Source organism: Elaeis guineensis, chromosome 3 (assembly GCF_000442705.2).
Source record: "Elaeis guineensis isolate ETL-2024a chromosome 3, EG11, whole genome shotgun sequence".
Classification (NCBI taxonomy): domain Eukaryota; kingdom Viridiplantae; phylum Streptophyta; class Magnoliopsida; order Arecales; family Arecaceae; genus Elaeis; species Elaeis guineensis.
In genome coordinates this window covers 128,222,231-128,235,589 of record NC_025995.2, presented here as the reverse complement: position 1 = coordinate 128,235,589, position 13,359 = coordinate 128,222,231, and the positions used below count along the sequence as shown (strand labels likewise).

General features: G+C 33.7%; 1 protein-coding gene across 8 annotated transcripts; it reads right to left on the bottom strand.

The window, feature by feature from the left end:
- Window positions 1-203: 203 nt before the first annotated feature.
- On the bottom strand, window positions 204-9,428 carry LOC105040175 (uncharacterized). Of its 8 annotated transcripts, XR_012140312.1 has the most exons (8): window positions 8,713-9,421; window positions 8,536-8,585; window positions 8,013-8,316; window positions 4,460-4,621; window positions 4,291-4,342; window positions 4,047-4,186; window positions 644-720; window positions 204-386 (listed from the first exon to the last, which is right to left on the bottom strand). XR_012140312.1 is itself a non-coding variant. In XM_029263080.2 (6 exons), the coding sequence occupies exons 1-6, from the start codon at window positions 8,769-8,771 to the stop codon at window positions 2,707-2,709; spliced, it is 696 nt and encodes a 231-aa protein (XP_029118913.1). In that variant the 5' UTR covers window positions 8,772-9,428; the 3' UTR covers window positions 559-2,706. The 8 variants fall into 8 exon arrangements, 3 of the variants coding, with proteins under 3 accessions (XP_029118913.1, XP_029118912.1, XP_029118914.1); XR_003800105.2 differs by lacking the exons at window positions 204-386; window positions 4,047-4,186 and adding an exon at window positions 2,631-2,775 and having other exon boundaries at window positions 559-720; window positions 8,713-9,427; XR_003800101.2 differs by lacking the exon at window positions 204-386 and having other exon boundaries at window positions 559-2,775.
- Window positions 9,429-13,359: the final 3,931 nt, after the last annotated feature.

Genomic DNA, 13,359 nt, shown 5'->3' with positions numbered 1-13,359 from the left:
TATCATGATAAAATATTATAATAACCAGCAAGTTAGACGAAGTCGCAATATCATCCCCATCCTACAGTACTTTGACGGGCACGTACATATTGCACCAATCTATCGCACAATATATGAAATGAAACATCATAAACTTCCAATGAAAAGCGATAACCATAGATTACGGAGTCCTGTTAGGCCCTGTATTCTATTTGCTAAATGAGTCTTTTCAAAGATGCCTTTCTCATGCAAAGGACAATGGATGGTCAGAAGAGTCAGGAATCATGGTTGTGGGGTTCCCACTCAGCTACAATTGACATTTAGGCTGGAATGCGATCACAAGCACACTCCATGCAATTACCCATTCGGCTGATAAAGGCCCTCAGCGTCCTTGTCAAACTTCCTAGCTGCATTAATAGATTGATTGGGTTGGATTGCCCATTTCTCAACTACTTTCACAACTCATTTTGCAGGAAATACAAAATATGGATCTTAAAATGAAATCAATATGGAGATTTCTAGGCAACTGCTCATTTATCTGGGGCAAACATTGATATCCACATGAATAAGTCAAGCATCTACTGAAGTTTTAAGATAATTGATTTATTAAAAAGAACACTATATCAACAACTTTTCCAAAATATTTCCTATGGCTATTACATACCAAAGATAATTCCGTGCCATTTCATTGCCCTGAGCAGAACCACAAACTCCTTTCTGGAAAGCTCTTTCCCGGTAAGACTGCTTAGTTAATAAAGAAAGACATCAGCATCATCCGATTAGCAAAGGAAAAGAAAATAATAACAGTTTAGTTTTGGTCACCATGCATGACATGACTCATCTATGACATATTTCCTCTGTTGGATTGTATATGCTTTTAAATCTTTCTAAAGTGAATCTTTGTGCTTTTCAAGTACACTGTAGATCAGTCTTACTTTCCAGAAATCTAAATTACCCATATGAGCAAATACGTGTTTGGCATGGAAAGCCCCCGAAATAGGGTATTTAAAAACCAACAGTCTTAATTGAGTGGTGGAGATGGTCATAGCAGTGCAAGTTGTTTGTGAGTCTTGGCTAGTTGATGGAGATGGTCATTGCAGTGCCAGCTGTTTATAATAAATCTAAGCCTGTCCATGACAAATTTTTCTTCAGACTTGAATTGTGATCACTAGAGTCCAAAATCAAACTTCAAGCAGATGGAATAGGGAATCTTTGTGAATATCATCACTTTTGACGAGCAGAAACTTACAATAATGACGCATCATGTAGCCTATGGTGGCACCTAGGTACATATATCTGTTGGATGCAGATCCTAATACTATACAGGTCTTCATAATAGCATGTAAGACTTTTGAGGTTTCCCCATGCAAACATCAGCTAAACTAGTAAAGATAGCCATTTGAAGCAAGGGACAGGGATGGATAAGATTGAAATAAATTTGATTATAAAACCTATCAAGTATGATACAAATAACTTAAATTATTTAACAAATCATGGAAAATGATCAGTTCTTACCCTCATTAGTATGATCAGTAAAATGAATGACTAGTTCAAGATATAAATATGTAAAAACTCTATATAAACTCCGGTTGCACACAAGGCTGATTTTTACTATCAGCACCCAAATAAAAATAATCAAACAAATTATTTAAGAAATCATGAAAAATGATCAAATTTTACCCTGGTTAGGATGATCAATAAAATGAATGACTAGTTCAAGATATAAAAATATACATAAACTCCTGTTGCGCACAGGTCTGATTTTTACTTTCGCCACCCATATAAAAATAACCAAATAAATTATTTAAGAAATCATGGAAAATGATCCATTCTTATCCCAATTATGATGATCAATAAAATAAATGACTAGTTCAAGATATAAATATGTATAAACTTCTGTTGCACACAAGACTGATTTTTCCCTTCAGCGCCAATATAAAAAAATCAAATAAATTATTTAAGAAATCATGGAAAATGATCAATTCTTACCCTGGTCAGGATGATCCATAACAAATGACTAGTTCAAGATATAAATATATATAAACTCCTGTTGCACACCAGGCTGATTTTCCCTTTCAGGGACCATATAAAAATAATCAAAAGACCAATAGCTACTAACTGACAACACAAGAAACCCATGATAATGAAACATCTTGACAAGTTGTACATCAAACTCATCTTATAGTACACACCAATCTTTAAGATTAATACCAAATATTGGGAGATGATAGATACAAAACACGAAAAATCAATCTGCTATACCGCAAGAATGGGTTGCATCGATGCCCTATCATAACTTTTATTACATAGAAGACAGTACAGCTAACCAAATAATGTCCACAATATCATATACTTTTTCCTAAGTCAAATATACAATGGCAGATATTTAATATAAGAAGAAAAACCTTCGTGTTCAAGGGGAAAAACTACCAATATATTTGACGTTTCGAGATCATCAAAACTATGACAAGGCTGAAAAGACATTTGAGGCACAAAAAAAGAACTTTCAATATTCAAGGGGAAAAAAAAAAAAACTAATGTGAACTATGTTGATGTGAAATGAAAGATAGACATCCCTTATCCATTTCAAGTGCAGAAAGGGCTCATTTAAAAGTTAATAAGAATAAACATCTAGGCAAGATCTCAATTACCCATGTGGCATGATATGAGAGTCAAAACAACCCTTCTTGCATGTCTGCTTTCTGTGATCCTCCACTTATGCAACTGCTACTTCAAAATGGTACAGCCACTACTAGTGCAACCACCACACATGTTACAATGTCTTTGCAGGTACCCCTTCACCACCAAACATATTTCAACAATTCAACTTAATGACTGGCAAGGGGAACTGTCTTTTTTCCTAAATAGTTGCTCAAAGGTCAACTAGTACATTAATGAAGTTAAAAAATTATATGCAATTCAATGTATATGCCATAGACATGATGTTGAATGATTATCTGAACCCCAAGGGAGGAGGGAAGCAGGCAAGGCCACATTTGCTACTAATATTTCAGATTAAAATGAAAACTTTAAAGTAAAAGACAATTCCCTCAGGGTATATGATATAATTGAGCATCAGAAAGAGGGGAGAGCGGGGAGGCTACCGCATCACAGATATCATATTACAAAAGACAAAAAGGTTAAATATTTAGCCAAGTTCCATTATTCATTTATTCTACCTTCCAAAAAAAAAAGTCTCCAACAAAACACCAGTGAAAAGTAATAATTATGGAAAAGCTACACCATGTAACGGAACTATTATAAAAGACCATCTTCCCACACTTAGATCAATAAGGGAAAATTTAAGAAAAGAAAAAAGATATAAGTTAACATTCACAAATATAACAAATATCCTTGTCCTTTACATCTTTATAACCAGATCAACCACAGCAAATCTAGCATTCATTGTGAATCTTATGCTCACAAATATAGACAGTCAGGTTCTGTTTTTGTAAGTTGGAGGAGAAGTAACAATAGAAAAACTTGAAAACGAGCCTTTTGCAAGACAAATGAGAACTTAGAGACCCACAATAAATTTGCACTTTTTGTTGCTCATTGTAGTGCACCTCCATTGTAAATATTTGCATATTATGAGATCCAATATAAACACTATTATTCTTTCCTCTCTTGATATTATGGACCCCATTTTCCAAGACTATTAATTGACAAAAGGTGGCTCAAAAAAGAGAAGACTCAATCATCAGAATCTAAAAACTGATTTCATTAAATAATGGGAAACAAATGGGTATGTTCTATAAACAATTTTACTCCCCAGCGCCTTCACAAACACTTAACTGATGAAAAATGTTGTTTCACCTCCAAATATTATCAAAACGCTTGAGAAGCTAAACAGAACCTAGCAATTCTATCAAAAGCATGTGTTGGAAGTAGTTGTAGACAATTTTCTCAAACAGATTACAGTATCGATGACGAGCCTCATCAATTCTGAACTCACCACCAAGAGATAACATTATAACCATCCTCAAGAATCATAGTCTCCAAAGCACCATAGCTTGGGAAATCGTTCCATAATGGTTTTAGTGCCACAAAATATATTTGAAAATCACCTTTCTAGAATCAGTTTTTCTTCAGTTCTCAGCTTATTTATTTGGAAAGATCAGTCGGCACGAACTGTAAATTCTGGTAGCCTGAGTGGTCCAATCAGCAAATATGGAGATACAACCATGAAAGCCATGAACAGTGTAAACTGTAATACAAAGAAATCTACATCATTGAAATGTAAAATCAGGGTAGTTTGCTGTTACCGGCTAAGATGTTTCAGCATTCAAGTAAAAAATGCAAGTCTCTTACCAAGAGAGGAATGGACAAAAAACTCCAAATAGGCCACAAAGCAAATGAGAACCTGAAAAAGAAGAGCTTCAACAAACTAAACACAAGTCTACAGCAAGCAGAGGACTTGAACTTCTAGCTTAAGATCCTTCCTCTCTCATAGATGAGTACATCAAATAATTCTACTTACAAGCAGAAGGAGAGGAATCCAAACAGGATGATACATGGTGCTATAGAGAGCAAGGCTTCATTTTTTTCATAAATCTTCTGTGGACCCCACAAGAAAAATGTAGAATATAAAACAAGGCCTAAATCCAAGGCAACACCTACTAGGCCAAGGTACAGAGCTGTCCTGCAACATAAAATGATAAACTCATGTAAAAAGCAATTGGAATGAGATTGCATGCAAAGAACTGCTGCAAGACCAATATTTTTAAACAATAATCAGGAAGATTCATGTGAACATCATGCATGTCAAACAACCAAAAATGGTAAAAAAGAACCATCGATATAGCAGATTTAGGATTCAGCTACATCAGAGCTTTGCATTTTAAAGGGAAAGAAGGTATATAATGGTAAACCAATGACAAAAGCAAATGGAATCAGATGCATGCAAAGAACTGCTGCAAAATCAATTTTTTTAAACAACAATCAAGTAGATTCATGTGGGAATCACATATGTCATATAGCAGATCCATGTGAACAACATATATGTCAAACAACCAAAATGGTGAAAAAAAGCAAAAGTAAGTTACCAACTTTAAGATTCAGCCATATCAAGATTCACAATCTACAGGTAAAGAAGGCATCTTTTTCTTTGTTCATAGGTATCTCTCCAATAAAAACTAGGTCAAATGTAGGAATGAGAACAATTGATTATCATATAAGTAGTTTCAGTCCATGATCTCAACAAGAAAAGACTTCTTAAACCATAAAAAGTAGGCCTATATCATTGAATTTCAGAATCAGCATGACAAATACTTCACAAACAATTTATATCAGATGCTTAATTGTAATCACATCAAGCTTTTCAAGGTCTTTCTCACAGTATTCAAGTAATCTTTAAATTTGCCAAGCTCTTTTCCAAATCTAACACATCTTTGTGCTCTACATTGCACATAATCGTATAATTTGATCAACTTTACTGTATCGACAGATGTTGCAACTACTAACTTTACTCCAATGAGCACTTCTTCTAATTTATTAACCAAGAATACCTTTATTATTAAAACATAGGCAAGTTATAATCTATTGGTTCCTCTCCACCAAAATTTCTCCGTAAGCAACGTATGAACAAAGGGGTTACTGGCCTGTTTCCTTCTGCTCTTATTTATTCAGGGCATGCAAATTGAGAAAAGTATAATAAACACACACACACCGGTCCATAAGATAGGGCAATAGCCAATATAAGCATAAGATGCAGTAAATATACCACAATACAAAAAGCAGTATGCACAACATTTTTTTTTCAATAGAATGAGTCATTAACACCACCCTACCTCAAAGCCATAGTTGAACACAGATTATGAGAAGAGAGAGAGGGAGTGAAAAGTCAACAAGCTATGTCTTGTTGACATGTGACATAAAGAATAGTTTCTGAGCAAGAAAATGATGTCAAGGTAAAGCAATTAGACCCTATGAGCTTGCAACATTCACTAATGACCAGATAGCTGGGACACTCTAAATAGCACAAACACTGTCACCAGCCCTGACAATAGGACAAATATGCAATAACAATAACATCCATGTTATTGGCATGTTAAGTGTTAGCATAATTTTAGGGGTCATGTAACAATCTGTATCAGATCATAATATTTTCCTTTATTAGCATGATTCTCTATCGGTCTATATCATTTTTCTTTGGTAGCATGATATTGTTAGAGTGGTTTTAGGGATCATGTAAAAACCTGCATCAGTCCATAATATCTTTTTCTGTTAGCATGATTCTGTATTAGTCTATATTATTTTCCTTGTATGGAGTCTATACACTAATATATAGAACCCTTGAGATGTATCGAATGTGATTGAACATAAATATAAAGTCCTTTTTCTCTCTCTCTCTTTCTCTCTTATTTTCTCTTCTTGTGCAAATATTTTAACATTGAGGTTAAACCATATCAAGATTAATAATCAACTGGAACATGAAACACCGCTTAAGCATTTGAATATAAATTTTTTTTCCCTTTTGAACTCTCAAGTTCCACAAACCAATGTATTCTTTGGGAATAAATAATTAATTAATAGTAAATGGCAATCAATCACATCACCAGCAAAAATGACACAATAGCAAGCACAAAGTAAACAATGGAAAGAAGGACAAGAGAAGAGCATGGGTGATTATGCATACCTAGAAGGCCTCTTTCATGTCCTAATTCAATTCTTAGGCATCACGTGACAACTTGTATCCTTAATATTTTTCTTTGTTAGAATGATTTTGTATCAGGCTATATTATTTTCCTCGTATGGAGTCTATATACTGGTATATATAATCCCAGAAATATACCGAATGTGATTGAATAGAAATACAAAGTCCTTTCTCTCTCTCTCTCTCTCACTCTCTCTCTCTCTCATTTTTCTCTTCTTCTGCAAATATTTTAAGATTGAGGTTAAACCATGTCAGGATTAATAATTAGCTAGAACATGAAACACTACTTCAGCATTTGAATGTGGATTTTTTTTTTTTTTTGGCCTCTTGAACTCTCAAGTTCCAAAAACCAATGTATTCTTTAGGAATAAAATATTAATTACTAGTAAATGGCAAGCAATCACATCACTGGCAAAAATGGCACAATAGCGAGCACAAAATAGACAATGGAAAGGAGGACAAGAAGAGAGCATGGGTGATTATGCATACCTAGAAGGCCTCTTTCACATCCTAATTCAATTCTTCGGCACTTAAAAGTTTCCTAGTCATACAACACAACTACATGAACTATCTAGCAATTATATATACTTTTTCCCATCATACTCCCTAGATCTCAACATAAAAGCAGGATGGGGAATAATTACTCTATTCTCAAATGCTCAGACACCTCTCTATCACCTAGGAAAATGTTAATAACACAATGGAATTGTGACTGATCGAATTTTTGACTATTCAATAGAATGGGTGATGCTCCGCCACTCAGTTTAAAATTAAAAGAATCCACGCTGATTTCATGCCAATAATCCACAAAACAAGCCACCTATATCTAAGATCTCCTGATTCATCTCAGTAACCACTCAATAACTAAGTTGTGAAATTCAAGCCAAATTACATCCACTGGTGGCCGCTGACTCACATATCCTCTACTCTGTTTTGCCACATAAAAAGGAACCTCCCCCTTCTTACAACTAAGAAGCCGTGCTCCATTGTCTATCGCCTCTTTGCCTTGCTAGGTTAGAACATATATCAAATCTATATAACACGAATTGTCAACCTTACTTCTTTAGGAGATCCATATCATCTGTAGCGATGAATCTTTTTGCCTCCAGCTGTAAGTAATACAAAAGCAACAATAAAACAAAATAGAAGGAAAATGTTGAAAAAAAAAAAGAACGATATTACAACTTCAGAATTCTCCCATGTATAATTATGGGCAGTCATGATATCATACAATTTTACATTTTTCATAAAAGCAATCCTATTTTAACTCATCTTCTGAATGTTATTCTTAAACAAAAATTACCACCACATCATTTTAAGAGTAAAGCATAATGTTGAAAGGAAATAAGCAGACAACAAAAAGACCGGTTCATTTTACCTCTTGATCCTCCCATCCCAACACAAGATAGAGATCAGATTCGAGTGCCGGTCGCCATAGTAGATGATGAACGCAGCAAAGACAAGCCAAATCATCGCCTCAACGACTTCTTTCCATGTCCGAGCCCTCTGAAGAGTTGGTATTGAATGGACTGGCGGCCTCGAACATGCGTCGTCCTCAAGGTCATCATCGCCAGTCGAGGAGTATCCCCCACTGTTCTGCTGCCTCTCGAGGTCGTCACCGCTGGAGAAGTACCCTTGGTTGCGTCTCTGCCTCACGCAGCCACCACCCACCGGTGTGCCCCCTGACATTTTTTATTTTCTTACACAAAAGAGCCAGCACAGAGCATCAAAAAAGAGTACGAACGAATTATGCCATTCAAAAAAACCACACCAGCAGTCATGGAGACTGCAACAACCATGACATAAAATTTAGCCAACATTCAGCAATCTTGGATTTTTGTTTCAAAAAATAAACTTCAGAACTGCTATATCAAGAAACTAATCTTTGGAAGATAAAAGACCTGAATCAAGGGCTTCTCGCTCTTGGCAAACCCAAACCACACATTCAGTCCTGGACAGAACAACGAATACAGATAAAATCCCACCTTTATCCATCATGTAATTTTTCATTTTTTTTCTTTTGCCCGATAGGAATACATAAATAACAACCAGAAATCGCCGCGTCGAGAAGAACAAACCTTTGGAAAGAAAGAAGTCCTAATTGAAGGTTGTCAGATCCTCGAAATCCCTCGTTCATGAATTTAGGCAAAATTCGTCAATCTTGGATTGCCCTTTCATACCCAACCCAAACAAGGATGAAGAAGGAGGGAAGCCGCTGCATCGAAACCGGACCTTTTCCAAGGAAGGAAGGGGAGAAGACAAGAATCGAAGGCTTTCTCCGCCGAAACCCAACCCAGGTCGACGCCTTTCTTCGATTGTCGAGGGGGTTACGGAACTACCAGCACGATGCCGAGGGCCCACTTACACATCTCTCCCGCCGTCGCAGGGAGAGATGTGGTGCACGTGGTGTAGGACATGGTTTCTTCCGCAATCAAGGGCACCGATTCCCCCCTTATCGGACAAAGAACATCATTCATAGCTCACATAAAGAAAGCAATCATGCCCCCAATAGGAATGCGCAGCAGCGAAGTCATAACGGCCAATGGCAAATCTCCATCCTCTCAGGGCTGCTACCGTGGGTTCCTTCGTTGGAGTGGCCATGCTTTTGTGGTTGTAGTTAAATCTATCGAGGTCAAGAGTCCCTTCAAAGATTTGATTGAAGATTCAATGGAGCCCGGCCGTAAGATATCCCAAAATTCAGAAAAAAAAATAAAAATTAGACTGTCCATTCTAGCCTGGAGCTCCCTCCTTGCACAAGGAAAAGAAGAAAACTCTGATTTAACAATGGGCAAACAAAGTAACTATTCCGATATATTAAGATCTTATCTAAAAATCCAAACTTTTAGATTGATGGGCCTACGAGTATATAAGCATCGCAAGAGTTCATCTCCTCTCATGTGTAGAGCCCTTTGATTAATAAATAAGAGCATGGAGATGTAGATGCGCAATAAAGGCCGGTGGGCTCTTATACTATACTAAGATCCTATATAAAAATCCAGAATTTTAGATAAATGGACTACGCACCACAAGATTCCTTAATAGATGCGCTGTGAGATTGTTATTCCTCAACACAATATTAATCTCCATTACTGGAGAAGATGAATGGCCAAACAAGTCGACCATAGAACTATTTAAAAATTGCTTTAATATTTATTGCTACAGAAATCTGATCCAGCTACGATGGCTCGGAGGGCTCTGATCGATTTGAAGAGAGACGGTTTTGATTGATCTTTATCTTGATCTTTTCATTTTGATTTTCTTGGATTGGTCTTAGGATTAATTTTTAAGAGCTTGGCCTTTCAAGATCGATCCTTTCATTTCAGCCTTCTCAAATTGATCCTCTTGTGTCGGTCTGCAGATTTGCAAGAAAGAAAAAAAAAGATAAATGATAAATGAGGGCTCGAGAATCTTTCATCATGAAATCTTTGAGCTACAGAAGTTTCTTCCCTTTGGAATTTGTTTATTGGGGTCCTCTTGGTCTTATTTATATATATACAGTAGCATAAATCTGTTACGATTTGGAGATGAAAATCAATGGTCGACATAACCTCTTTTTTTTTTTATTTGAATTTAAATTTGCTATAATAATTTTTCTTCCTTATCTGAATCCTCCGCTTGAAATTCAATATGTTTGAAATTATTTGACCCGTGTCATTATATGCCATATTAATATATGTTTGTGCTCAGTGAACTCGATATAAATGCTATATGGTTTCTGTGCTTGAAATTGCTTTGAAAGAAGCGAGGTCGCCTTCCTCAAGCTATTATATCCACTATTCCAGTAAAATTCCTGCACAAGGAAGAGCTTGGACAATTCAACGTTATAGCATCTTCTTTTTTCTCTATTTTTATCATTCGGTGCGAGCACCTCTTACCCTTTTATCAGTGGTGTTAAGAAATTCAACCGTAGAAGCATTATTCTGCCTTTTTCTTTTTGTTGAGTGGTATTCTGCCTTTATTTCGACTGCCTACTCTTTTAAGTTTGGTTATGGGAGAACGAAGATTAGAGATCCAATGCACACCAATGTCCCCCCACCATCAAAAGATTTCGAGCAATTTCTCACAATAGCCTCGAATTCAGGTTCTCTCATCCACCAATTCTCAAACCTGAAAGTATTTGGGCTGATGGTTTTCGTCTTTGAGTATAGCCCGATTAGAACATGATCCGAGCATGAATTGACAAAATGCTTCTTGGTCGGAGAGAGGCAAGGAAGCTTCACCCAGTGAAGATCAGAAATTTATCTAGCTTCACCAGGGAAGGAGGTTCTCTATTATATATAAAGCCTGCCTTATGGATTGTAATTGAGAGTTCAAAGATTTCTAATAAAATCAGCAACCTCCAGGTGTTCCGAGTGTTCTCTGAGCTGCCTTTAACTCTTCTTGTGACATTAAAATCACCATCAACGACCCAAGGACCTGGAAATCTTAGTCGAACCGTTGTTAATTCTGTGAAGAAATTAAGGATGTCCGGGTTGCGTATGTCATCAGACCCATAAACAGTAGAAAAGGTGAATGCAAACTTGGATGCAACATCCTCCGACCGTACTGCAATGGAGAAGGCATCCACTTCCGAAGATAAGCATTTGAACTTGTTCCTGTTCCAACTAGCCTTAAGCCTGCCCCTTGCAGATCCTATAGCGTCGAACACAACGCAGCCGTCCATTACAAAACCACCAATCAGTCTTTTAGAAGGCATGGGGACGCCTTGGCTAGCTATGACTCTTGCAAGGCAACAATTAATATCACACACTAGTGTGTAACCCACACTATGCGGCAGAATTTATTGGTATCAAAGTAAAAATTTAAAATTTTTTATTAATATATAATTTTTTTATATAATATTTTTATTAGCCGATGAACTTATATTCTCGTTAATCTTCATCTAATATAATTTTTTTATCTAAATTTAAAATATGAATACCAAAAAATTTTATTAGAGCATTAGTGAATTGAGTTCTATAACAAATTATGAATCAAAATAATTAAAAAAATAATCCATAATTTTAAATATTTAATATTCAATATTTAATAATTAGATATTAAATATTTTTATTTTTTAAAAATTTATATTGATCCTATTTGCACACTAGAAACATAAAATCATTCAATGTAAAGTAATTCATACTTAATAATGGTACAACAATGAGGTGCTTAACCATTATAAGGCATCAAGTATCATCCTTATCTAAAACTTCATTTTTTATTTAAAAATTTTATTTAAAATTATCATCAAGATAATAATAAATTTTTTAAACTACTAACAATAAAATGATAAAATAATAATTATAGAATTATCTCGATCACTCAAAATTTTCTATCTAATTGAGATGAATCTAAACATTCCTACTTAGCTACTCCAAGCCTCCCATCAAGTCGAGACTCCTGCGAATGGAAAAAGCAAACAAAAAGAAAATAGAGAAAAAATATGCAAAAAATCAATGAAAATAAAGAAAAAATAAAAAAAATGAAAAGGTAAGATCTTTTCTCACATTGATTTAAAATTTATTTTAGTACAAATCACATACTATAAAAATAGTAACGTATTCCTGAAACATAATAAAAAATTAATAATCAAAAAAAGATAATAAGATTCACAGTCTTATCTGGTTAGTGCGATCAATAACTTCATTATGTTGTATTGAACCTCGATTTTATATATTGATTTAAGCAATTCTAATTTTTTTTAAATTTTTTTGGATAAAATTTCAACATTGTCCATTTATAAAATTATAATTAAGAGATAACTAATTAAAAATAAATTTTAAATAAATTTTAAAATATTTATAGGGCTATGAACTAAAATTATGAAAAATATCTTAAAAAATTCTAAAATTTGATATATATTTTTTTAAACATGCCTAACATCATATACATCATGTCTCTTTAGAATAATATTTTATTTTGATCTAAAAATTTATTTAAATAGAATTAAAAAGTTAAATATAATAAAAAGAAAAGAACCATCTAAATGATCAAATACTCCACTGTTAAATAATATGAGCAAACATAATTAAATCGATAAAATCATATAAGAACATGAAAAAAAACACTTAATTAATTTACTCTAATAATAAATAATATAATATAATAAATTTTAATAAAATAAATAAGACAATACTATTTGATCTAATAGAATTTAGCGGTTGTCCATCATGTCCATGAAAAAAAAATTTCAAACAAAAATTAATATTAATATTATTCTTATTAGTCTATATTAAATATGTCTTAAATCTTACTTATCAAGAGATTTTTAATTAAATACCAACAATATGAAATAAAAAATAAAATAAATACAGCTATAAAATATAAAAAGTTAATTACATTAACAATCAATACAAAATAAGATGATACTATAAGTTAAATTTAGAAAATATCCTAACAAAGATACCAACAATAAGATAATAAAATTATTCATCATACTATAAAATATAAAAAAATAATTATAATAACAATCAATATGAAATAAGATAACACTGTTTGATCTGATCCGATTGATCAATTCAGATCTCAAAATATATTATTTTTTAAAAAATAATAAAAATATTAGTTTTAAAAAATAAATTAGTATGTTACTATTTTTAAAATTAAAAAATAATATATTATTATTTTTAAATAATAATAAATTAGTATTTTAAAAATAATACGTTATTATTTCACCTAGAAACATGAAAAAACACTCAATTTACTTACTTTAATAATAAGTAATATAATAAAATAAATTTTAA

Excerpts from the sequence above, each read along its gene's own strand:
- LOC105040175 (XM_029263079.2), bottom strand. The coding sequence starts at position 8,771 with ATGAACGAGGGATTTCGAGGATCTGACAACCTTCAATTAGGACTTCTT. Across the intron at positions 8,586-8,712 it reads GGACTTCTTTCTTTCCAAAG|GACTGAATGTGTGGTTTGGG; the intron begins GTTTGTTCTTCT and ends TGTTCTGTCCAG. Across the intron at positions 4,343-4,459 it reads GGATTCCTCTCCTTCTGCTT|GTTCTCATTTGCTTTGTGGC; the intron begins GTAAGTAGAATT and ends CTTCTTTTTCAG.